This window comes from Erpetoichthys calabaricus, chromosome 9 (assembly GCF_900747795.2).
Source record: "Erpetoichthys calabaricus chromosome 9, fErpCal1.3, whole genome shotgun sequence".
NCBI lineage: Eukaryota > Metazoa > Chordata > Cladistia > Polypteriformes > Polypteridae > Erpetoichthys > Erpetoichthys calabaricus.
The window spans coordinates 130607688-130633932 of record NC_041402.2 but is presented as its reverse complement, the minus strand read 5'-3'; the positions used below and the strand labels follow the sequence as shown (position 1 = coordinate 130633932).

Genomic DNA, 26245 nt, shown 5'->3' with positions numbered 1-26245 from the left:
GGAAGATTGACAGCTCTACCATTTCTGATGTCACTTCCAGTATCTGGCATTCTGGACCTGCCCTTTCCTGCTGGAAGCTTATAAGACCAGACGTTCAGCCAATTTAGGCAGTTCATCTTTGAACTTGTTACTGGAAAGATGTCAATTTGTTGCTCCTTTTAGTAAGTCTATTTTTCCTTGTTATTTTCAATAGTTTACAGCCATGGCTTGCCCAGACCTTTTAATTGTCCTTTGTCTTTTTTGCACCTTGAATGGGCTGTGTCTTAGCCAGAGGTGGCTCTTGCTTTGTGCACTTTGCTCCTATAATAGGCTACAGTAAAGAGCATCTAGAACATAGATTAGACCAGATAGTGTAGTGGTGTGAATTTAGTGTTTATAATCATCAATCCATTATTTGGCGAATCCACTAAGGATCTTTGGGTAGCTAAGCCGTATCCAGTAGCAAAGACATGTTTAAAATTCACTAAGGCCATGAATAAGTATAATCGCAAACTAAACAAGAAATTAATTCCTTCTGTTTGCAATTGATGACATAATGTGTTATTTTTAAAATAAAAAATTTTGCACCACCTTAGTAATATTTACAAAATTTGCAAGTTTATGAGATTCAATATATACACACTAGGACAAAATAGACCTGTTTTCCCACCGCTTTGCTCATTCAGACAAGTGCTATTATTTAGCAGGACTGCGCTTTAGAGAATTAGTATTCCAGTGTGTTACAGCATGACAAAAGAAACTTGGTTTTGTATTTCTGATTTTCAACATCCAAATTCTAAGAATATTACAGCCTAACACAGCTTCATAGCTATTTATGTTAAATGTTAAAACTTTTATTTTATCATTTATTTCATTTAAAGGCAATATAAAAAATGTTGTTTTTTTTGATCTCCTCTTTTTTTTTAACAAGATGTGGTTCGTTTCTAAGCAACCATGCTGAGAAGAAGGGAAAAAAAACTTCACTAAAGAAGAAAGAAAAAAAAAGCAAAAAAGTAGATGCCAGCATTTAGTCATTGATAGCAAGTAGCCTGTCAGTTAATGTTACTCCATAGATAGACTTTAGATTATGACATCTTCACAAAGTACAAAGTACTTGTAATTTATCCGGTATGGTACATTTATATTTTACATAACTAAAGAAAGCCACCACCCAGACATCAGATTGCAAAAAATTAAGAGGTAAGTAAACCCTAATTTCTGTTTTACATTTGTTTGAACTTGCTCTTTTTATTTAATACAAACATACACTTATTAAGTACAGTAATCTGTTTATCAACTAAAATTGCAATACAATTGCTTCATGCACAGAAGTGCAAGAAAAATGCCTTGCAGGTTTAATATGTTTAGAGATTTTTGCAGAAAGTATGGAAGAGCAATAAATGAAATAAAAACTGCTTTCATCAAGCTGCACCTTCCTTATCTATGTGTTGCTCCAAGCACCTCCTGAAATCTGTCAGGGCTGCATTTTTTGTTGTATTTGTTGTCTTGTTTTTTTGCTGTACTGCAGTTCAGGTCTAGCTATCTTTTATCAAACCTACTTAAACCAATTTAGGGACACATGGCAGGTACCCTCATGTAATTATTTTTAAGGATCTCTCTAAAGAGACTTACTCTGTCACCTCCACCAGTATCCCATTTCTTTCATTTACAATAACCTCTTCAAATCCATACGGTCATGGGAGTTGGAATGTATCCGGAACTAAAAAACATGCCCACTTAACTATAGGATTCTTTTAAAATACTGTAAACCTGATACTTGTACTCAACTAGTGCTGCAATGATTAGTTGACGTAATCGACAATGCTGACTACAAAAAATTGTCGATGCAGATTTTTTATTGTCGACACGTCATAAACAGAGCCTTCAATAGAGACTCCAGTCACAAAGAGCCACATTGGTTTTTGTAACTGCAATGCACTACATGAACGTCTGGGGACAGTATCATTTGTTATTGTTTGTCAAGACTGCACACAGTCCTACCAACGAAGAAAGAAAGTCTGAGGAGAAGAAGAATGTAGAGGAAAATAAACATGATTGCAATGGCGAGTCGGATAGAGTAGGGGGAAGGAGATGGAAAAAAATTGAGACAGAAACTTTCTAAAGTGTGGGGGCACTTCATCAAAAAAGAAAAAAAAGTTGAATGCAGATTATGCAAAGCGGAGCTTTCTTTTCACTGCAGCACCATCGCGATGCATGAGCATCTGAAACGAAAGCATCCTGGAGATGTGATGCCGCCGTCTCTTGAGAATTTATCCTGGCACTGTTAGTTAGTTAGGGTCAGATCAGGAGGGATGGGAGAGCGTGAACGAGACTGAGAAAATAAAAGTGAAAAAAGCTAACTTTTACAAGTAACAAATTTATACCCGATCTGTTCGTTTTCAATGATGTTTTCTGATTGGTACTATTCAGGTCATACAATGATTTCTTCAAAATGTCACATATATTTGTCTCTTTCTTTTTTTTTCCCTGGTGTTGCTGCACACTAGCTATTCAGTGCTAGCAGCAGCACGCAGGTGGCCGGTTGCTTGTGCTATAACAAGCTTGACCTGGCGGCAATCAAAGCACATGTACTGTGCAAGACATGTACGGGGTCCACTGAGAAAAGAAGAGCGTTCATGGCTCACCTTGCAGAGGAACATTCTTTCCTCTGCATGTCCTGGAGTCCTGTGCAGACTGGGCAAGATCGGGGGAAAAAAAAAAAACATGGTCACTGATTACAACCGCAAGAAGGTACGCGAGTGAATATGAATAATGTTGCATCCGTGCCACAATGTTTTCCAAAATGTACTATAAGGTCATAAAATGAAAAATATCATATATACCTACTGGCGGCACAGTGGCGCAGTGGGTAGCGCTGCTGCCTCGCAGTTGGGAGACCCGGGTTCGCTTCCTGGGTCCTCCCTGCGTGGAGTTTGCATGTTCTCCCCATGTCTGCGTGGGTTTCCTCCGGGCGCTCCGGTTTCCTCCCACAGTCCAAAGACATGCAGGTTAGGTGGATTGGTGATTCTAAATTGGCCCTAGTGTGTGCTTGGTGTGTGGGTGTGTTTGTGTGTGTCCTGCGGTGGGTTGGCACCCTGCCCGGGATTGGTTCCTGCCTTGTGCCCTGTGTTGGCTCCAGCAGACCCCCGTGACCCTGTCTTCGGATTCAGCGGGTTGGAAAATGGATGGATGAATATATACCTACTGTGTGTCTCTGTTTTTTTGTCAGTGCGGCTCTGACATCACAGGCCTTAAGGCGCATACTAATTCAGAGTAAGCAGGAACACTCAATAAAATTGAATAAAAAAAAAATCAAGTGACAATGAGATACGAATAAGGCAGATTCGCCAGTGTTTGTGTTTCAGCTTTTATCCATCCAGATCAGAGAATTTCCAGTTCGATTGTCTCAAAACACTCACATCTATAGTTGTTCCCAGTTTCAGATAAAAAGTAACAGCGTCAGATCCTTGGGGGGTCGATAGTATGTATCGTGATCGTGACTGAGAGAATAAAAGTGGAAAAAAAATGATAACTTTTACAAGTACTATACATTTAATACAGTGGCTGTTACAGACGTAAATCAAATGTGTTTATTGTATAATATTAACAATAAGAGCAGCTCACTACTCAAAACGGTAAATATACGAGGCAGTCAGGATCGAACCGGGGGACTCTTGATTACAAGTCAGCAATTCCTACAGCTGCACCACGGAAACTGTTGTATCATCCTTGAACCTTTTGTTAAAGTGTTTATTTGATCTTTGCGCTTCAGGCTTTACACATTATAGTTTATGTTTACATTTTGTCATTTATTACTAAAATATGAAAAATGTTTCAGTTTTAACGATGTATTTTTTGGTTAAGTTTAATGCACCTTTTTTGTTTAAAGACTACGTGCACTTTAGTTTGTATTGTTTAATGTATTTCTTTTTTATTGTGATGGTCACACTAATATAAAAACATCTGATTATTTTCAAATTCATATGTTTCACTGGTTGTTATTTTAATTCAATTATTATTAATTTGAATCGTGTTAATGCAGAGACATCAGGGTGACATTCACAGGTTGACAGACATGAGCAGATGAGGTAAGACATGCACTGGAGCCCAGAACAGGATGTGCAACCACAGGTCGCAGGCATCAAAATAGTCAGGCATGAAATAATCGTGACTAATTGAAAAATAAATTGAACGATTAGTCGACTACCAAAATAATCATTCGTTGCATTCCTATACTCAACCTGTTTGCATTAAACAATAACATTGATTTTTAAGTGTAATTGTATTTGCCTTGATCTATGCAAAAGGATAATGAGCAACTATGAATAACAAGGAAAACTATTTTGTTATTAGACTCTAAGAACGGCCACCAAGGAGAGCAGATCACAGATCACACTCTTTTAACATCTTATTGTCTTCTTCCTGAAACAGTCTGTGCTACCATCATCCAGACATCATGGAAAAAAAGGTAATACCGTATTGCTTTTCATCCTACGTTATTAATTCTGTGAGAAATGCTATTTGTGTGGAGTGGGGAGTAACGAACCCATATTAATATGGAGTTGGTCGACAGTATAACAGCCTTTACTCTTCCAGAAAGGCTTTCCACGAGATTTTGGAGTGTATTTGTTTCAATTTGTGCCATCAGGTAGTGAAGTTAGATCAGAAGATGTGGCTTGTAATCGGCATTCCAATTCATCCCAAAGATGTCCATTGGGGTTAAGGTCATGGCTCTGTGCAGGCCTCTTGAGTTTCTCCACAACAAACTTGTCAAGCCATGTCTTTATGGACCTGGTTTTGTGCACAGGGGCACAGTTATGCTGGAAATAAAAGGGCCTTCCCCAAACTTTGGCCACAAAGTTGGAAGCTCACAATTGCCTAAAATGTTTGATGCTGCAGCATTAGCAATATCCTTCACTGGAACAAAAGAGCCTAACCCAAAACCTGAAAAAAGCCCCAGACCATTATACCTTCTTTATAAAAGTTTAAAGTAGGCACTATGCAGTCTAGAAGGTAGTGTTCTCCTGGCATCAGCCAAAACCAGATTTGTCCATCTGTTGCCAGATAGTGAAGCGTCATTCATTACTCCAGATAACGTATTCCCAATGCTCAAGGGTCCAATGGCAGCTTGCCATTGTTAATAGGTAAGTTGTCCCAGTATTTCATACAGAAAGATTCCCAAGGTTTTAAGTAGTAGCCCTGTATAGGTCCATCTGTTTTGGTTTGGGGATTATACCTGGCTGCATGTCTGTACTCCCTTTCTCCGGACATTACAATTGCTTTTTTCATTTCTTTTCTCCTTTTCACCTTTCTTTCTTCAATGTCTCGTCACCCTTCCTCACAACTGGAGATGGGTCATTTTCTTTATTTTCCTCCCAAACTTAAGATCAAATAGCTCTGAAAGAAATGTTCACAATCACTTGAAATCCTCAATGGCTAGCTAGCCCTTACAAAGTGTCCAATATTCTATTCTTTGAACATCCCATAAGGTCTTGTAGACTTTGTCTTGGGTCTGTTATGCTTTATGCCAGTGGTCTCAAATTCTGGTCCTGGAGGGCCGCAGTGGCTGCAGATTTTCATTGTAACCCTTTTCATAATTAGTGACCTGGTTTTTCTGGTAATTAACTTCTTTTTAATTAATTTTAATTGACTTGCACTTGAAGACTCGGACCCCTTAATTGTTTTTTCCTTAATTAGGAGCAATACAGTAATGAGATACAAAATGAACCAAAACATAACCAGCAAACTGCATCCCTCATACAATATCTGAAAATAAACAAAGAAAAAGGTCTCAGGAATGCTTATCTGCTCACAAAACATTTTAGCAATGCTGTTAGAAAAGAGAAAATTGAACTGTCTGCTATTGCACAATGAGAGCAGCAACAAGCCATGGAATTAAAGAATGAGTTTAATTAACAACAACACTCTGTGCCAAATTAAGCAACTGGTTAGAATGAAATTGGTTGGGGTTTGAGGCCCTGAGATAGTTGGTCTTGTGTTGGTTCACGGACTTCACATTTCATTTCTGCTTGGGTGCCATTTAAAGAAAGAAATGAAGGAATTCAGGGGAACAAATCTTAAAAAAACAAGTCAATTGATTGGAAAAGGAGTTAATTAGCAGCAAAAACGAATCACCAATTAAGAAAAGGGTTAGAATGAAAACCTCCACCCACTGCAGCCCTCCAGGACCAGAGTTTGAGACCATTGCTTTACTCCAGTCCTGGAGGGCCACAGTGGCTACAGGTTTTCATTCTAACCCTTTTCTTAATTAGTGACCTGTTTTGCTGCTAATTAACTTCTTTTGAATTCATCTTACTTGACTTGCTCTTGAAGACTCAGACCCCCTCAATTGTTTCTTTTTCCTTAACTAGCAGCCAAACAATAATGAGATACAAAATGAGCCAAAACCGAACCAGCAAACTGTGACCATCATACAATATCTGAAAATAAAGAAAGATGCAGGTCTCAGGAATGCTGATCTGCTCTTATAAAAGAGAAAATCCACAATTTCGGAAATGTCTACTATTGCACAATGAGAGCAGCAACAAGCCATGGAATTAAAGAATGGGTTTAAGTAATGACAAGACTCAGTGCCTCATTAAGCAACAGGTTGGAGTGAAACTGGTTGGAGTTTGAGGACCTGACTTAGTTGGTCTTCTGTTGGCTCACTCACTTCACATTTCACTTCTGTTTGGGTGCCATTTAAGGAAAGAAATGAAGCAATTCAGAGGAACGATGAAGAAATTCAGGGAAACATTTCTTAAAAACCAAGTCAATTAAAATTAATTCAAAAGAAGTTAATTAGCAGCAAAAACAGGTCACTAATTAAGAAAAGGGTTAGAATGAAAACCTGCAGCCACTGCGGCCATCCAGGACTGGAGTTGGACACCCCTACTTTACACCATTCAGTTCTGGCACTTAGTTGAGAAAAGACTTGGTTTTATGCCAAGATGGCACAAGCAAACACCTATATTCAATAATTCATCTTTCCTAACTGGATGACATTCAGGCAATTACCCTTCTTGGTCTCTTCAGGATATTTTATAATAGCTCTGGACTCTGCCCATTTCAAGAACAGCTTGCATGGTTCAGACTGCACTCCACCACTTTTTTTCTTTTATCACCATCTCAGGTCATCTCTTAAAGGATAAGTTTGGTATTTTTCTTTCTGTATTTAGATTAAATAAGCTGTCATTTTACTCAGCAACTTGTGTGACTATGAAGACAAGGATACATTTAGCAATATTGCTGAGCTATAATTGTACAAACCAAAATATATGATGAGGAGATCCAAAAGATCATTAAAGATAGAACAAAGAGAAGAGCAAAATATGAAACTGGAAGTTATGGCGATGCAACAGACAAATGTGAAATGGTGGTGCACATATGGAAAATGTGAATTTATGATACTCGTGAAGAGTGCTTCTGTAGTAGGGAGTTGGAGTTGCTGCTTCCACTACCAGAAAGCTTAAATGTATAGGGGACGTTTGTTACATGAAGCTGCAGTAGGTGCAATAGATAAGTAGAAATTTTCAGGTATCATCCATTGCAGGGTTCTGGAGACACTTCTCCACTTTCCATAAGTAAACCAAAAGAAGCCATCAAACTCCTGAGGGTCTGAATGGATAGCTTTAGCTTTTTGATGTTATTCTTGGCAGTGTTAAAAGCTTACTTAGCATTGATGTGAACGAGTTGACTGTACGGTAATTATTATTTATTTATTTAGCTGACATGTTTATCCAAAGTGACTTATATAGTTCGTTATAATACATACAAGAATGACTGCGTGTTCTTCAGTGTTGGTGTATTACATGTTGCACGCAAGATGAATTTTGATGCAATACAACATATGTTCAATCCAGACACTATGTATTTTTTTTTTAAAGACAGTTAAAACAAAATTGCTCTAAGCATTATTAGACACTTGTTTGGTTTAACGCTGATCAACTTCCTTATTTATGTTGTGACCTGTAGGTGGCATTGCAGCATCCCAAATCCTAGTCACAACCTCACAGACACAAGTCCCGGGTTCAAATGCAGACGTCAATACAATAAAATACCTTACAAAGGTTTCTCTTTAAGAAAGGCGCATGCACAATATAGTACACTCTTCTTTTTTTCCTCTCTTTACATTCCCTTCAATACCTCCTGGTGAGCTTTGTCTACATTCTGCCACCTGTAGTTGTCTCCCCCAGCTCTTTCCATTGGATTTGCCTTCCAGCTTGGTAAAAGTCCTTGCTCCTTTTCAGTCTGTATGCCAACATACTCTTCATGTTTTTTGCATCCAACTCCATGGCAAAGACAGGAATTGTTCTGTCTTCTCTTTACCCTAGCTGCTCGACCAGGTAATAGATGCGTACCCATCCCCGAATGGATGCCAGCCCATAGGTGCTGTCCATCACAATGTCTAAACTTCACCGATGACAGTAGCTGTGAACATAAAAGCAAACAGGAAGTCTTACCTTAAGAAAAATAGTTCTGAGAATCTGTGATAGAATAATTATTTCCAATTTCGTTTTGTTATTACAAGGATGCCACAAAAACACTGAAAACATATTTTCTTGAATTGAAACATTTGCTGCTTCAAAGTGGACATATTTAGATATTTTAAGCCTTGTTTTTATATTTGGACCTGGATTACCTTAAGGCCCTTTATAAGTTGTAAGAACAGGCAAGGTATTTTTAAAATTTATTTAAAAAAAAAATTTCTTTTAAATTAGTATATACCATGTGTTGCCCGGTGCAAGAATGACAGATTGCCATATTAAGATCTGAGGTGCCAACTGGGTCGTCTTATTTAATGGAATAGTGTAATAAACAAAAATAACACCCATCGTGACATAAAACTGCCCCGGTTTCGGGCCAACAAAATAGAAACAAAATATTCCTCTCTGGGTCACTTTTATAAAGATCAATTTAGTAGTGCGTCCGGGAGTCCAGTGGTTTTCTGATCAATGGACCAGAAAGGGAGTAGTCAGGTGCCCTCCCTGGGCAGTTTCTTGGTGCTGTGGGGAGAGAAGGACAAGACACTGTTAGCGGTAGCACCTGCCTCTGGGACCCTCAGGTTATTACATCCCTTGATGGAACCCACAAAGAGGTCCTCAGACTTGCATGCATGACACATGATTGTGAAGAAATAACTTTGACTTGAAAAATACTGAGCTTATCTTTTAAGACCAATGGTGTCTGTTTACAGTCTTATCTTCATTGCTATCCTCGATATTTCTAACTATTATCCCTTCTACCAAAAGCCTTGTATCAGCCATCTACTCTTTATTATCTAAACCCACTTATAAACCTGTTTCTGCCATTTCTCGTTATAAAAAAAATGCTAGGATACGGTGTTTAAGAATGTATGCTTGTCTTCCAAAATTCCAAACTGTTTTCACAACTGCAGATCATTCATAGAATACTCCTTACCTCTAGAAGGTTGTACAAACTTTTGCTTGGTATCTGATCCATTGTGTTATTCCTGTTCACTTGATGTTCTTGGTACTTTCCTTCATGTATTCTGGGAGTTTCCCAGCATCTGTCTTCTCATCTGCAGTTGCTCATTTTCTTTCCTGTGTACTAAAACTGTAAAATTCCTTATGATTCTTGTGTTTATTTTAATTATTATTGAAAGAGAGTCATCTTATTGGGTACTGTAGCCGCAAAAATCATTGTTGTGTCTAAATGGAAATCCCCAGGATTGATGACTCTTCAACAATGTGTTGTTTCATTTTTTAATTTAATCCATTTAGTAATGTCCATTGGTAGAATTAATAATGCTTTTTCTAAATCCACCAACATATGGGTGGTGGCAGCTGATGCAATAAAATACTATATACAGTGTATATATATATTGTGTGTGTGTATATATATATATATATATATATATATATATATATATATATATATATATATATACGATTCCCGAGAGGGAGTGCAGTGGAGTGTGTACACCTGATGAGCCCAGAATGAGGGCGAAACACGTGTCGTGTACTCTTTGCATTTATTTGACAGTAAACTATTTTCAAAACCATTCTATGATCTGCTCTTCACAAACTGAGGGCACCGTGGCGGATGTTAGCAGATTGCTGGCCAACCACAAAGCGTTACCTGGTAGGTAACCACCCACACTATCAGATTGTGACACAGACTTCGAATGCCGTGAATGTAATTACCCCGATCTACATGCTGTCAAATAAACGAACCACACGCCGTGGCGCAACGTTAGGGGCATCGCCTCTGACGCTGACGTCCGAGGTTCGATTCCCGAGAGGGAGTGCAGTGGAGTGTGTACACCTGATGAGCCCAGAATGAGGGCGAAACACGTGTCGTGTACTCTTTGCATTTATTTGACAGTAAACTATTTTCAAAACCATTCTATGATCTGCTCTTCACAAACTGAGGGCACCGTGGCGGATGTTAGCAGATTGCTGGCCAACCACAAAGCGTTACCTGGTAGGTAACCACCCACACTATCAGATTGTGACACAGACTTCGAATGCCGTGAATATATATATATATATATATATATATATAGTGTAACTCTTATTCTATTATTATTATTATTATTGTTAGCCTCCTTTACCCAAACCCCCCCCCCCCCCCCCCCAGCCCCCTTTTTAGCATCTTTCCATTACTGTCATTCTCTTTAGTGGCCATACTTATCTGTACTTGAAAATCCCAAGCACTGGGAGGAGTGGGGGGTTTGTTTTTGTTAATATTGTTTAATGGTGTGAATTTCATAATGGGGTTGGAGGGAGGGTGGATTATGTGAAGGAACTAGTTGGGATGGGATTTGATTATGGTGGTATTTACTTTTCTTATTTCCAAACTTTTTATTTTATTTATTGTTTTTATTGGTTGAAATATCAATTAAAAAATTTTGCTCACAAAAAAAGCTTGGGCAGGGCAACCAATCATTTTATATCCTATTTGAGGAATATTTCCAGGCTTCCTATTGGAATCAGTTCTATGTTCAGAAGCCACCAGGTCACAGCCTTATAAATTCTTTGTCCTGGCAGTGGCCCATGTCATTCAAATCCCATGTTAGGACTTCCCCTTAGATGGCTTGCCCTCAACTCCCAAGAACACTTTTATCCACGTCTGAACCAGAATCCCTTCTCTTAGATTCTAACCTTGTATTATATATGTATTTTTGTGAAATCATCACATACCAGGAGTTTTTGCTGAACAATGAAAGCCACCAAATATTGTTCCACTTAAAAAAATGAGTGACCAAGGTAAAGTTAGTAAGTACTGTATAATTCAGTTAGTTTAAGTAACACCGCGTGACAATTAATGGAAACCATTTTGAAAGACAAGATGGAGTGTCAGCTGTCCAGTATTGAGTGTAGGCCAGCAACAACTTACCTACGTATGAGGGAAAACAAACGGGGTGTAAACAAACGGCAGCAGGATTCTCTAGATTGATGAGTCAAAATTTGAAATTTTGCCCAATAAAGGGCTAGAGAATGGTACATGGATGAATTTCTGTGGGCAACAGTGAAGCACAGTGGAGGTTTTCTGCAAGTCTGGGGCTACAGTACTACAGACAGAATTGGGGATTTTCAGGGGCTCAAAAGTATTTGGACAAACTAACATAATGATGAAGATAACAATCGTTTTCAATATTTGGTTGAAAATCCTTTGCAATCAGTGACTGCCTGGAGTTGGGAACCCACGGCCTTCTCCAAGTGCATTTCCAGGTCTTCACTGCAGTTATCGTCAGGTGCTGCTTGTTCGTTTAATTTTTTGCCTTCAGTTTTGTCTTCAGCAAGTGAAATGCATGTCCAGCTTGGTTGAGTTCAGTAGATTGACTTGGCTTTTGAAGAATATTCCACTACTTTGCATTGAAAAGCACTTAGTTTGCTGGTATATTTTGGCACATTGTCCATCTGTACTGTGAAGTGTCAGTTTTGCAGCATTCGTTTGAATCTGAGCAGACAGTATAGCCCTGATATCTTCAGAAATCATCCTGCAACTTTTGTCAGCACTCATATCATCAGTAAACACCAGTGACCCACTTCCATTGGCATTCACGCGCACTCATGCCATAATACTGCCTCCACCATGTTTCACAGATGATGTGGTATGCTACAGATCATGAGCCATTCCTTCCCTTCTCCATATTCTTCTCTATCCATTATTCTGACACATTTTAATCTTAATTTCATTTGTCCAAAGAAAACTGTTCCAAAACTGGACTGTTGTTGTTTTTAAATATTTTCTGGCAAAGTCTAATTTTTCCTTCCTATGCTTTAGGATTACAAATTGTTTGTGCTTTGTGGTAAACCCTCTGTCTTTACTTTTGTGAAGTCTTCTCTTGATTGTAGACTGTGGCTGTTATAGGCCTATCTATCAGATAGTGTTCTTGGTTTGGCTAAATGTTGTGAAATGGTTTTTCTTCACCAAGGAAACAATTCTGTGATCATCTAGCAAAGTTGTCTTCCATGGTTTTCTAGGCCGTTTAGTGTTTCTGAGATCACCAGTGCGTTCCTTCACTTTAAGAATATACCAGATGGTTGATTTGACCACTCCTGGGGCCTCATGTATAAACGGTGTGTACGCACAGAAATCTTGCGTATGAACGTTTCCACGCTCAAATCGCGATGTATAAAACCTAAACTTGGCGTAAAGCCACGCACATTTCCACGGTACCTCATACCCTGGCGTACGCAATTTCTCCGCTCGGTTTTGCAGACTGGCGGCACCCAGCGTCAAAGCAGTGCTACTGTTCCTGTGTAGTTTCCCTTTCTTTCTTTGACCCACATTCCTGACATGGCTTTTTAAATACACTGAAATTAACTGCATATTGTTTATTAGTGTAATGCATCTGATTGTAATTAACCTGTAGCAACATAATGGTCCAGGGAATAGCCATAGTATTCCAAATACCATAACTGCTTTAGCGTTGTTACTCTCACTGCATCTTCTTCTTCTTTCAGCTGCTCCCGTTAAGGGTTGCCACAGCGGATCATCTTTTTCCATATTACTCTCACTGCACCACTCAGAGTATTTATATCACTGTATCTGAGTGGGGAATCACAGCAGCAGCTGATCGGAAAGAGAATTATCGGTATACAGTATCAAGCACGCTGCCTCAGCCACGGCAAAATGGTTCAAAGCCTTTCCTGTATGGAACTCGTGGTTCAGAAACAGTTTCATCCCAAGAACTATAAACACACTCAATCAAGTGCTCCTTGTAGAATTGTTTGTACTTATAAATACAATTATCCCACTGTAAACTTGCACTACAGTTATAAAATTGCACAACCTGCGCCACTTTATAAAGCGCACATGATGATGATATCATTTTTAAGATGAAATGCAGCAAAATATGTTGATTATAGTATACAGATAAAACTTTAACTTCATTTAAATAATCTGTATCATTAATAATTAAACATGTGAGGACACGGTGCCGCAGCGCAAGCTAGTTCATGGATTGCTCCTGCCTTGTGCTGTATTCTTACTGGTGCTGACGTGACACTGGAAGGATAGATGGATAGAATAAATAAACATGTACTACGAAGATATTTCAATGTTCCTTAAATGTTTTGAAGAATCGGCGTTCTAAGCTTACAGATGGCTTAACGTCTATTACAGAGCTGATTGTGTGGTGATTGGGTATTTGGAGAAAGAAAAATAAGGACAGGAATTGGAGGTTAGTACGTTTGAAAGAAACAGTACTTCTGTAATAAATTATTTCATCGAAGGTCGCGCATGGCGCAGCAAGCTATGAGCCCCTCATAGCAAGCCTCTTGCGTGAGATATGAACAATCACTGCACCACCGTGTTCCCATGTTTAATAGCATGCTTTCATTCCTATCATCATGAAAAAGATATCACGTATACACCTCAGTATTTTAATTATTCAGAGAGCTGTAATATCACGAATGTAATGGATTCTGTGTCCTGTCGGAGAAAGAGAAAGAACAGAAGCACGTAGTGATTCACACACATAGAGCACATAGAAGATCAAACACAGAACAAAGCATTTAACTTGCTACTTTAGTTACGATGGGATTTGAGAAACTAGTAAAATAAACTATTTTAAGATGAAGTTTATGATGTTCTACTTTAATGACAAAATAAACTATGTGATTAAAGTGGAAATTTCGAGATTAAAGTTGACATTTCATGCTTTTTTCCCACTGTGTGCCTATTTTTTTTCTCTGTATCCTAATAAACTCCTAATAAACTCCTAATAATACTTAATATGACACTCAGGCGGTGGGCTATGAGTCGCCTTTTCACGCCGACTTTGAATATGTGACAACTTTTTTTATTTTGGGCACTGTGCGACTTTGTAAATTTGAGCTTTCGAGTTTCTCCGACACTATTTCACTCAATCAACTTCAACTTTTGTTGATTATACCACTGTTTAAACCAACAAATAGTACGTTTTTCCTTGCCTCCACTTGGTATTCACTGAAATTCTTATATTTTCCCATTGTCTTTTCACAGAAGGCTGAGCTTAAGGGCTATTTATATTGATTTGCATATTCAAAGAGGCGTAATTGTGGGAGGAGTTGGGGCGGGACAGAAGGCACATGCACGTGCGTTACTTTTCACGCTGATTGGGATTTATGTAGCGGAAGAACGTGGAAGTTTGCGTATGCACAGATTCCTGCATCTGGATTTTTCTGTGCGTACGCACATTCCCACTTTTGTGCTTACGCCATGTTATAGTGTGAGTTCTACGCACAGCGTTATACATGAGACCCCTGGTGTTTCTGCTATCTTTTGCATGAGTTTGTTTTGTTTTCTCTGCCTAATAAAGGTCTGTTTTCACTTACACAGACAGCTTTTTGGCCCTCATATTGAGAGCTCACAGCAACAGCTTCCAAATCCAAATTCCACTCCAAACCTTCTACCTGCTTAATAGTTAATGAAATAATTAGGGACCTGCACACACCTGGCTATGAAACAGTTTTTCAGTCAATTATCCAAATACTTTTTAGCCCCTAAAAATGGGTGACCATGTATAGAAATGGCTGTCATTCCTAAATGACTCATACTATATTTCTGTTAAATCCTTTGAATTCGTACTTAAAGCCTACACTTCCATCCAACCATTTTCCAACCCGCTGAATCCGAACAGAGGGTCACGGGGGTCTGCTGGAGCCAATCCCAGCCAACACAGGGCACAAGGCAGGAAACAATCCTGGGCAGGGTGCCAACCCACCGCAGAGCCTACACTTCAATCATGTAATTATTTCTTCATTTCAAATTCATTGTGGTGGCATATAGAGCCAAAATTATGAAAATTGTGTTACTGTCCAAATACTTATGGACCTAACTGTATGTTTGTGTGTATCCGTATATATAACAGGTGTAGCATGGCTTAAAAAATATATGCATATATCCAGAATATTATGGAGAGCATGCTGACATCCCTTCATGACATACCCATTTGTGGTGATATCCACTGTGAAATACGTGATCCACTATGTTGATGACATCCTTGGAGGTTACAAATGAAAATATTTCTTAAGTTCAGTGAGTTACTCACAGAAACAGTAGTGTGCACGTTTTTCACTGATTTCACAGGAGTGTTTGCAATGTGATATTGTTCCATGAATCCCTCACAGTCAACCTGAAGAATCTATATGAATGTACTGCTAGAACATACAGCTCCACAACTGAAATACACCCTTCCAGTGAATAAGACATATCTCCAGCATGAAATCACAAAACTAAGCTAAACGTGGAAAGTATTTCCAACTAATTTTACCTGACTACATTTGCTGCTATTAAACTAAGATGAAGCTTCTTATGCGTGTGGGACTTATTTTTAGTGTGTCACCCATTGTATATATTTTAATGTGTGTGTTTTGGGTACATGTGATATGTTCTTAATGAGTAGTTACCATAACAAAATGCTCTGCCTGTATTTGTTATTCCAGGAAATGACAAAACTGGAGGAATATTTCATGAGGATTGGATTCAAGGAACCATATGACAAGCCTGACTTGAAAACGTTGATCCAACTGCAGGAGCACTTCATCAGAAGTGTTCCTTTTGAAAACCTTGCCATTTTCTGTGGAGAGCAAATAGTTTTAGACTTTGATGCCATCTTTAACAAAATAGTCAGGTGCAAGCGAGGAGGGTGGTGTTGTGAAAGCAATCAGTTATTTTCTTGGGCATTAAAGGAGCTGGGATATAACATCATCAACTTGGGGGCAATATCTTTTAATAATCAGAAGAATGATTATAACCCATTTGTGTCACATTTCATTACAAAAGTGATAATAGATGGAAAGCCGTATTTGGTAGATGTTGGTTATGGTGTGTCTGGTCAAATCTGGCAGCCTCTTGAACTTGTGTTAGACAAGAAGCAGCCTCAAGGCCCAGGTGACTACCAGTTCATAGAAGAAACAGGAATGTGGCACTTAGTAAAGTTTGTACGAAAGATTGATATTCCAAATGAAGCTTTTGCAAAGTCTCCATTGCTTAGTAAAAATCCTTGCAGGAGATTATACCGCTTTAACATGGAACCGCGTGAAGTTGATAGCTTCAAGGAAATATGTTACTACCTGCAGACCTCCCCTGACTCTCCATTAAATGGGAAGGCAATCTGTACCTTACAAACACTAACAGGGGTCCGTGCTATGATTGGTAAGACTTATAGTGAGGTCACCTACAACTACAAGGATGGAGCTGATCTTTATGATATGTCGACAGTAGCTGAGGAGGAGATGGAGAAAATGTTCAAAGAGAAATTTGGAATTGACTTGAAAGGCAAATTTGTGCCTCAAAACACAAGCTATTACACTTTATAGAGGACAGAAATCAGTCATTTTAGCAGGAACACTCAGAATGTTGGTGCATAATGACATTTGGCTGTGCATTAAGTCCAACAGAGCCAAATCGAGTTACTAGTTAACATGTAATTAGTCAACTAGCATAGATAAGAGAAAGTAGTTTAAAGATTATAACTCAAACATTCTTCAGCTATTTCTTACCTGATTCTATTCACAATTCCATTCCCCTTTTTTTTGCAAGTTTGCCTTCTAGATTACATTGTTTGTATAATGCAAACTACCCTTTAATTTTTAAATAAGATATTTCATTAATTTTTAAAAAATAAACTTATTCAAAACATTTTCAGACCCCTTCACTTTTTTCACACTTTGATATGTTGCAGGCATATGCACTAAAATTGTTTAAATTTGCTTTTTCTTTTAATAAATATCACTCGGTACCTTAAAATGACAAATTGGAAACAGGATTTTATAAATCTTTGCAAATTTATTTAAAATAAAACATTTCAGTATCATATTGACACAAATATTCAGACCTTTACTTGATACTTTGTTGATGCACCTTTGGCAGGGACTCGAGCCTGGAGTCTTCTTGGGTAGAGCCCAACAAGCTTTGTGCACCTGGATTTGGGTATTTTCTGCCATTCTTGTCTACAGATCCTCTCGTGCTCTGTCAAGTTCAATGGAGACTTTCAGGTCTCTTCAGAGATATTTGATTGAGTGCAGGTTGGCTCTGGTTGGGCAACTCAAAGACATTCCTGAAGTTGCCCCTAAGCTACTCCTGTGGTGTCTTTGCTTTGTGCTTAGGGTCATTGTCCTGTTAGAAGGTTAACCTTCAGCCCAGTCTGAGGTCCAAAGCATTCTGGACCATGTTTTCATTAAGGATATCTCTGTATTTTGCTCTGTTGAGCTTTTCCTCAACCCTGACTAATACCTGCTGGTGAAAAACAACATTAAAGTAAGATGTTGCCACCACCATCCTTCACCATCAGAATGGTATTGTGCAGGTGATGAGTAGTGCCCGGTTTCATCAGAAGAGAGAAACTTATTTCTCACAGATTGAGAGTCCTTTAGGTGCCTTTTTTGGTTTCCTTAAGTCTTTTTTTGAAGAGAGGCTTCTATCTGGCCACTCTCTGCTATAAAGCTCAGGGGCATCATGCATAGAATTCAAACTAAAACATGGCGTACGGACAAAAGTGGAAATGTGCATACACACAGAAAAATCCAGATGCAGAAAATCTGTGCGAACACCAATTTCCACGTTCTTCTGCTCCATAAATCCTGGTCAGCATAAAAAGTAATGCACGTGCACGCGCCTGCTGCCCCACCCCAAGTCCTCCCAGAATTACGCCTCTTTGAATATGCAAATCAATATAAATAGCCCTTAAGCTCAGTGTTCTGTGAAAAGGCAATGGCAAAAGCACAGGGGAAAATAGAAGAATTTCAGCAAATACCAAGTGGAGGCAAGGAAAAACATACTATCTGTTGATTTAAACAGTGGTATAAACAACAAAAAGAAGTTGATCGAGTGACAGAGTGTCGGAGAAACTCGAAAGCTCAAGTTCACAAAGTCGCACAGTGCCCAAAATAAAAAAGTTGTTAGATATCAAAGTCGCAGTGTCGTAGCCTACCACCTGAGTGTCATATGGAAGCTTATTAGGGTACAGAGAAAAGAAAAAAAATAGGCACACAGTGGGAAAAAAAGTATAGAACTTTAATCTCAAAATTTCCATTTTAATCACATAGTTTTTTTGTCATTAAAGTAGAACATCATTAACTTTATCTTAAAATCTTTAATTTACTAGTTTCTCAAATACCATCATAACTAAAGTAACACGTTAAATACTTTGTTTTGTATGTGTTCTTCTAAGTGCTCTATGTGTGTGAATAACTACGTGATTCTTAAACGGGCTTTCTCTTCCTCTGACAGGACACAGAATCCATTACATTCGTGATATTACAGCTCTCTGAATAATTTAAATACTGAGATGTATACTTGATATCATTTTCATGATGATAGGAATTAAAGCATGTTATTAAACATGGGAACGCGGTGGCGCAGTGATAGTGACTAGCTGGCACCGCGACCAGAGATTGTTCCTGCCTCACGCAAGATGCTTGCTGCGTCGTGCGCAACCTTCGATGAAATAATTTATTGCAGCAGTACTGTCTCTTTCAAACATACTAACCCCCAATTCCTGTCCTTCCTTTTCTTTCTCCAAGTAACCAATCGCCACACGATCAGCTCTGTAATAGATGTCAGCCATCTGTAGGCTTAGAATGCTGATTCTTCAAAACTTTTAAGGAACATTGAAATGTCTTCGTAGTACATGTTTAATTATTCTATCCATCTACCCATCCAATGCCGTGCCAGCCCCAGCAAGAATACAGTGTGAGGCTGGAACAATCCCTGAACTAACTAGCGCTGCGACACCGTGTCCTCACATGTTTAATTATTAATAATATAGATTATTTAAATAATGTTAACATTTTATCTGTATAATGTAATAAGCCTATTTTGCTGCATTTCATCATAAAAATGATATCATCATCATATGTAAATATGGGCTTTATAAAGTGGCGCAGGTTGTGCAATATTATAACTGTATTGTAAGTTTACAGTGAGGTGATTGTACTTATAAGTACAAACAGTTCTACAAGGAGCACTTGATGGACTGATTGAGTGTGTTTATAGTTCTTGGGATGAAACTGTTTTTGAACCGCGAGGTCCGTACAGGAAAGGCTCTGAAGCGTTTGTCATATGAGAGCAGTTCAAATAGACAGCATGGCTGAGGCAGCGTGTGCTTGATGCTGCATCCCAATAATTCTCTTTCCGATCAACTGCTGTAGAGCTGTGATTCCACACTCAGTTACAATGGGATAAATACTTGAGAGTAACAACACTAAAGCAGCTATGGTATTTGGAATAGTTTGGCCATTCCTTGGGCTATTGTTACAGGTTAATTACAATATATATAAATGTAATGAATTATTATTATTATTATTATTATTATGCCTTAAACTAATAAACAATATGCGGTTAATTTCAATGTATTTGATAAAGCGTCAAGGATGTGGATCTAAAAAAGAAAGGGTAACCACACTGGAACAAAAGCACTGCTTTGATGCTGGGTGCTGCCAGTTTGCAAAACCGAGTGGAGAACATTTCGTTCGCAATGGTTTGAGCTAGCGTGAAAATGTACATGGCTTTATGCCAAGTTTAGGTTTTATACATCGCGATTTGAGCATGGAAATGGGCTTATGCAACTTTTTTGTGTGTATGCACCGTTTATACATGAGGCCCCAGATCATTTGAGTGATGCAGTGATGGTTGACTTTGTGCAAGGTTCCTCCACCTCCATACAGGATCTTTTTTTTTTTTTTCTCAGGATGAGTGACCATCTGGTTCTTGGTCACCTCTCTTACCATGGCTTTTGTCATCCGCTTACTCAGTTTGGCCAGGCAGCTGCTGCAGAAATGTATTGTAGCTTTCCTCAGATTTGTTCCTTAACATAATTCTGTCTCTGAGCTCAGTTCTTTTGACCTCATGGCTTGGTTTTGCTCTGACACATTTGCCAGTTCTGGGACCTTCTATAGAGAAGTGTGTGCCTTTCCTAATCACATCCAATGAACTGAATTGACCAAAGACAGATTCCAAACAAGGTATAGAAACATCTCAGTGAACATCTCAGTGATAATCAATTGAATGAGATGCACCAAGTTTCAAGTGTTATTGCAAAGGGTCTGGATACTTGCATCAATATAATATTTCAGTTTGTTATTTTTAATAAAATTGTACACTTTTCTAAAATCCTGCTTTTCACTTTGTCATTCTGAAGTATTGAGTGTTGATTAATGTGAGAAAAAACTAATTTAAACAATTTTAGCACAAGGCTGCAGCATAACAAGATGTAAAAAAGTAAATGGGTCTGAATACTTTCTGATGGCACAGTATATAAGTTTGCAGACTATACTGCTGCATTATTTCAAGTAATTTTCAAGAAGGCTGAGAGAAAAAAATCACAGGAATTGAAGAGCAGTTTGAGGAACGTCCATCACAGATGAGAAATTGACATTATGCTTGAATTCGAACAAATTCTTAGAAATACAGTATATATGGTGAGATATGTTAGTCAATCTGAAATGCAGCTCTGTTTGTGTTAAATTCTGTACATGTTTTATTATGAATTGAAATCAATTTTCAGTATATCAGCGGTTACCATCTTGAGGTGCCCACACCCCCAGGCTGTGCAAGATAGCATTTCAGCATGACAAAGATGAAGTACTGTGTGTTTTAGCAAACCGAGTGAGGTGCGTTGTCCAACTTTATTGTGGTGTAGTCGGTACCTTGCAGTGTGCCATCATTTGTAGGTCATTTATTTGTTAATGCTCCTATTCTATGATATGAAAAGAATCAAGCATTTTGCGCACAATAGTCACCTATGAATGAGCCACAGAAATGTGCGTTCTTGTGAGTTCCTTGCTGCGGGTGGAGCATTCATAAAGGCAGATAACTTTTAAGAGAATGAGATTTGGACATTGCAATGATAAGAGAAGGGTGAGGTCTCGTATTGATTTCTGTGCATGCCCTGATAATGAAACATCACTGATTTTGAGGTGTTATTGACATTTTGGGATACAAGGGTTTGCTAAATTGGAAACAACACCTGCTGCTGACATTAAGTCCATCTCTCCTGCAGGCAGTCTTGGCAGTAGCACAGAAATGTTAACAGTGCGGTACATCCGTTTCTGAACTGCAGTCCATGTGCTATCGAAGAGCAAAGCTCATCCACTGTATTTCATTGCTTAGCGGAGAACCGGCACCTGCTGCTTCATGGGAGTCTCCAATCCCCCAAACTTTTCGATCGTTAATCATGTGTCATTTCTTCATGCTGCTTGCTTCTTCACAGGATACCCCAAACCCCTTACAATAAAGTGTCTAAGCTTCACGGGGGACACATTTACAAGATTATTGAGATTTATAAAGGTAAATTACTCAATTTATATTTAAATTTTATGCACTGAGTTAAAAGCTTATTTGTTGAGTTTATTTTGTTCACCTGCAATAATGTATGTAGTTCAATTGTGGTTCAAAAATTAGAAATTTGACTTCCTCATCTTACTTTTGGAGGTGGTGTGAACATAAATCAAACATTTTCTAGGGGCGCAGGGCATAGAAAAAGTTGGGAATGCTGCACTATTCAGTATGATCAAATATGTACAAACTAGTTGATAATATTCACGACGTACATTTGAGATTGTGCAACTCAAATGTGTTGTTTAGAGTCTTACATATTCCCAGCAATTAATATTAAATAAAACTGAGATGAGATATTTCCCTGTAGAATGGTTCTACACTTTATAAGCAAACACAAGCATAATTGTATTGCATTATACTTTAATATCATGCTCTCTTATAAACATCCATCCATCCATCCATCCATCATCCAACCTGCTATATCCTAACTACAGGGTCATGGGAGTCTGCTGGGGCCAATCCCAGCCAACACAGGGCGCAAGGCAGGAAACAAAGTCCGGTCAGGGCGCCAGCCCACCGCAGTCTTGTAAACATGTTATACTAAAATAAATACTGACTGGTGTATGTGAAAAAGCTAATTAAGAAGATAATGTTTACTTACAGCTTGGAAATCACTTTCAATGAATGCTACCTTTAACAATTAGTTAATTGTTTCTACTATTGTCATATTAAATCAATATGTTGTATTAAATATGTTAAAATAAAATTGTGGAGAACTGATCTGTATTTTTTCTTATCCTAAGAGGCTAATGAGGAACTGAAAACAGAATAAAATGGAGTCAAAGAAGATATGCAATATGGAAACCGTCTCCAAAGTAAATGAGCTACAGTGTGACCTGTGCCCTTGATCCCACGCATTTACCCTAATCCCACTGCCTATGTTTTAAGTTCTTATGACATATTTAAACATCTGGGGTCAAAGACAAGGAATCTTCAGAATTCATTCATCCATTTCCTACCGCTTACCTGAAGCAATGTCACATGAGAAACGGTATTGGCAGTGAGGCCCATACATCCTTTTCCCCAGTCACATTTGTATGGGATATTGATGTAATCAATCAGGACGTAGAAGGCACTGTGAGCAGGGGTGAAGGGAAGGAGGAATAGAGAAAAGGAGAATAAAAGTGGAGAGGAAAAACTAACACGATTGCATGGTACAACAATTTATTTCAACTATACAACTACTTGCCAGCTCTTACTATGGAATCTCTAGGCTTCCCAGGCCTTATAGGAGATCTAATCCTCCCCGCGAGCACTGGGTCTTCCTCGGAGGTCTTCTCCCAGCTAGTTGTGCCTCCACAGGTAGGCATCCAGACTTTTTTGTTTTAAAAGAGTACCCTATGGTCTGGCATCTGCTCCAAGTGAATTTCAATGAATGATGTCCCTGATGTTAGCAGGGTAGGATGGGGTCCTATGTTTCTTAGATGACATTATAGTCTATGGGAATTCACCATCTGTTCATGAACACAGATTACAAGCAGTACTCCATTGTCTTCATGACAGCAGCTTAATATGCAGAAATGTCAATTCAGAATAAATGAACTAACATTATTAGGCCATATCATTTCTTCTGCTGGCCTTCACCCCAATGTAGAACACATATGTGCAATAACTAAAGCCCCACCGCCTCGTGATGTACGCTCATTTCTTGGACTGAATGCTTGGTACTCTTAAGTTCATTCCAAATTATGCCACTTTTGGGGAATTGTTTGACAAATACTGTGCAAGAAAGCTATAATCATGTTAAGAAATTTATTGCTACCAGTCCAGTGCTTGCAATTTGCATTCCCTATTTTACACAAGGTCAAGGCTTGTATTACCAAATGATGGCCTTGTACTTCAAAAGGACTTGAACCTGCTGTTATTCCATATTTTAGAATTCAAACAGAGTTGGTTGTGTAAAATTGACTTATTATTTGTGGTACTCATTTGGTCATTGTTCCATCAGGACTGCAGTCTAAGACCAGGTTTATACTTCATGAACGCATGGCTCCAGTGGACGCTACTGCTACACAAGAGTTTTACTGTTTATACTTGCACTTGAACTTTATGTAAATCTGGAAGATTCTACCAGGTGGCAGTGTGAGATATCATCATGGTAAGAAAATGTTTTGGCTTCGCTGTGTTTACCTGAAACATTCACTAAATTCCGAGGACACCTTGCCACAATGTCTCTAAAAAGGATGTTTAATGATTAAATCCATCAAACCAGGGATGCGTCCATTCCTGCAAGCATTGGGCACGAGGCAGAAACAATTCCTGGATGGGGCATCAGCTCATCATAAGGTGAACACAAGCACACACATACACTGGTGTCATTTTAGCGTCACCAAATCCCCAAACTTTCATGTCTTTGGAGGGAAACCGGAGCACAGTGTGAAAACCCACCAGAAAAACATACAAACACCAGGCAGGGAACATCAGCGACGTGACTCCCTGTGAGGCAGCAGCGCTACCACTTTGCCACCGTGCTGCCCCCATATGTGTAATTATTAACAGTATTCATTATTTAAACAAAGTTATCAATTTATCTGTAAAATGTAATATACATAGTTTAATGCATCTTATCATGAAAGTGATATCAAGTATAAATGTAAGGATTTTAAATGTACAGAGAGCTGGAATATCATAAATTTAATAAGTTCTGTGTGACGATTGCTGCTTGCCGCTGCTGTCAATACAGGAGGAAGCCCCAGAAGCACGTAGCGATTAACAGCTGGGTCAGTTTTAAGATGACGTTTATGACAGTCTAATGATAAACTACGAGGTTAAAGTGGACATTTTGAGATTAAAGCTGAAATATCCACTTTAATCACAAAATACACCTTTTCACCGTGTCCTTTATTTTTTTCTCTGTGGCTTAAATACGCTGCTATACATTCTGATGCTGTTGTGTAGGTGCAAAAAAAAAAACAAGATGGCACGGAAGATGGTATGTGAGACTTTTAAAATTTCTTGTGTCATTACGTTGGGGAATATGCAACACTTGAATATAAAAGCACCACAAATGTATTTGTATGTTGCCATTTTGCTTCACTACATCGAACCATTCATCAAATATCGAAGCACGCACATCGATCCCGGAGGATCCTCAAAGCAGCTTTCTGTCACAAGTAGATAGTAAACAGAGACTCTGACGTCACATTCTAACTTTTATCACACTACGCCCCCCGACTTTTTGCTGCTACTGCAACTCGCGCACGCGTCTCGTTAATTTCTGAGGACATGCTCAGAGGATGCTTCAAATGAATGCTGGGGATGTCTGGCAGCCATGATGTGTGCTCGTATGCGTTCTGAGCGTGAAGTATAAATGAGCCCTTAGATGGTTTATCTGGCACACTCAACAACATCAAGGGTTTGTACAAACAAAACAGAGACTCTGGGATTTATACTGGTGGTCTGGCATGGACTTCCAAGTGGAAGACGCTATCAAGTCTTGCACAACTTGCATACAACGTGATAAAACTGCTAACACAAATACAGCTCCATTACAACCAGTGTCCATCCCAAATAAAGCTTGGGGCAAACTTGCCATTTATTTTGAGGGACCATTCCAAACCGCACCACATGTCTATCACTATGCAATTACACTTATCGACTACTTCAGTAAGTAGCCAGACGTTGCTTTTACATCTGCTGTGACTTCAGCAACCATTATCAACTGCACAATTTATTGATAGGGATATCAAACATAGTTCTGTTTACTATCCACAAGCAAATGGTGAGATAGAGTGTTTTAATAGGGTGTTAATAGACTGTTTGAATACTGCAAATATTAAAAGAAACCCTTGGAAGTCATTTGTGACTGATTTTTTACAGGCATATCGTGCTACTGCACATGCACTAACACAAAAGTCACCTGCTGAACTCTTACGTGGTTGCTCAGTGATTACTTAATTAAATGACTGAGGCCTGCTTCCAACTGTGCCTTTGAAGCAGCATACTAGTGTGGCACAGCATGTGCAACAGTAGCAAGAAAAAAATAAAAAAGTACACACCTATGCTTCGCAGTGCTAAATCAACTTTACTCATGTGTTGGAGTTTTGTACATATTAGGCATGGTTCAAAAGGATCTGAGTTCAGTCTGCCTTACAAGGTAATCTCACAGAAAGGCCCTACCACATTTTGTCAGATAGCAAGATTCTGGAATGCAGTTCACCTTGCCCCAGCTATGCCAGCACATTCCAGTCTGTCTTCAGCCACACAATTGCAGTGATGAAAGAGGATAATGTGTGTCGCCACGACGAAACCAAACATCCGACCTACACGTCCTACATTGGTGACGAGCGAGAACAGAAAGTTAAGCAAATGGCAGAGTCTGCTAGCTCAACAACAGGATTTTTTCTGTGCTAACAAAACACAAGAAAATGCCACATTAGCCAGTTACGAGGTACCGCAACTCACTGCCCGAAATGGGAAACCTTTCTCAGATGGTGACTTCATAAAACAGTGCCTCACTACAGTTGCAGGA

The 26245-nt window shown here is 38.8% G+C and overlaps 1 protein-coding gene across 2 annotated transcripts; it reads left to right on the top strand.

Moving 5' to 3' along the window:
• LOC114658106 (arylamine N-acetyltransferase, pineal gland isozyme NAT-10-like) lies at positions 1-22494 on the top strand. Of its 2 annotated transcripts, none has more exons than XM_028810137.2 (3): positions 1-161; positions 4333-4447; positions 15879-22494. In XM_028810137.2, exons 2-3 carry the CDS (start codon positions 4436-4438, stop codon positions 16752-16754), a joined length of 888 nt encoding a protein of 295 aa, XP_028665970.1. In that variant the 5' UTR covers positions 1-161; positions 4333-4435; the 3' UTR covers positions 16755-22494. The 2 variants fall into 2 exon arrangements, with proteins under 2 accessions (XP_028665970.1, XP_051787440.1); XM_051931480.1 differs by lacking the exon at positions 1-161 and adding an exon at positions 906-1179.
• Positions 22495-26245: the final 3751 nt, after the last annotated feature.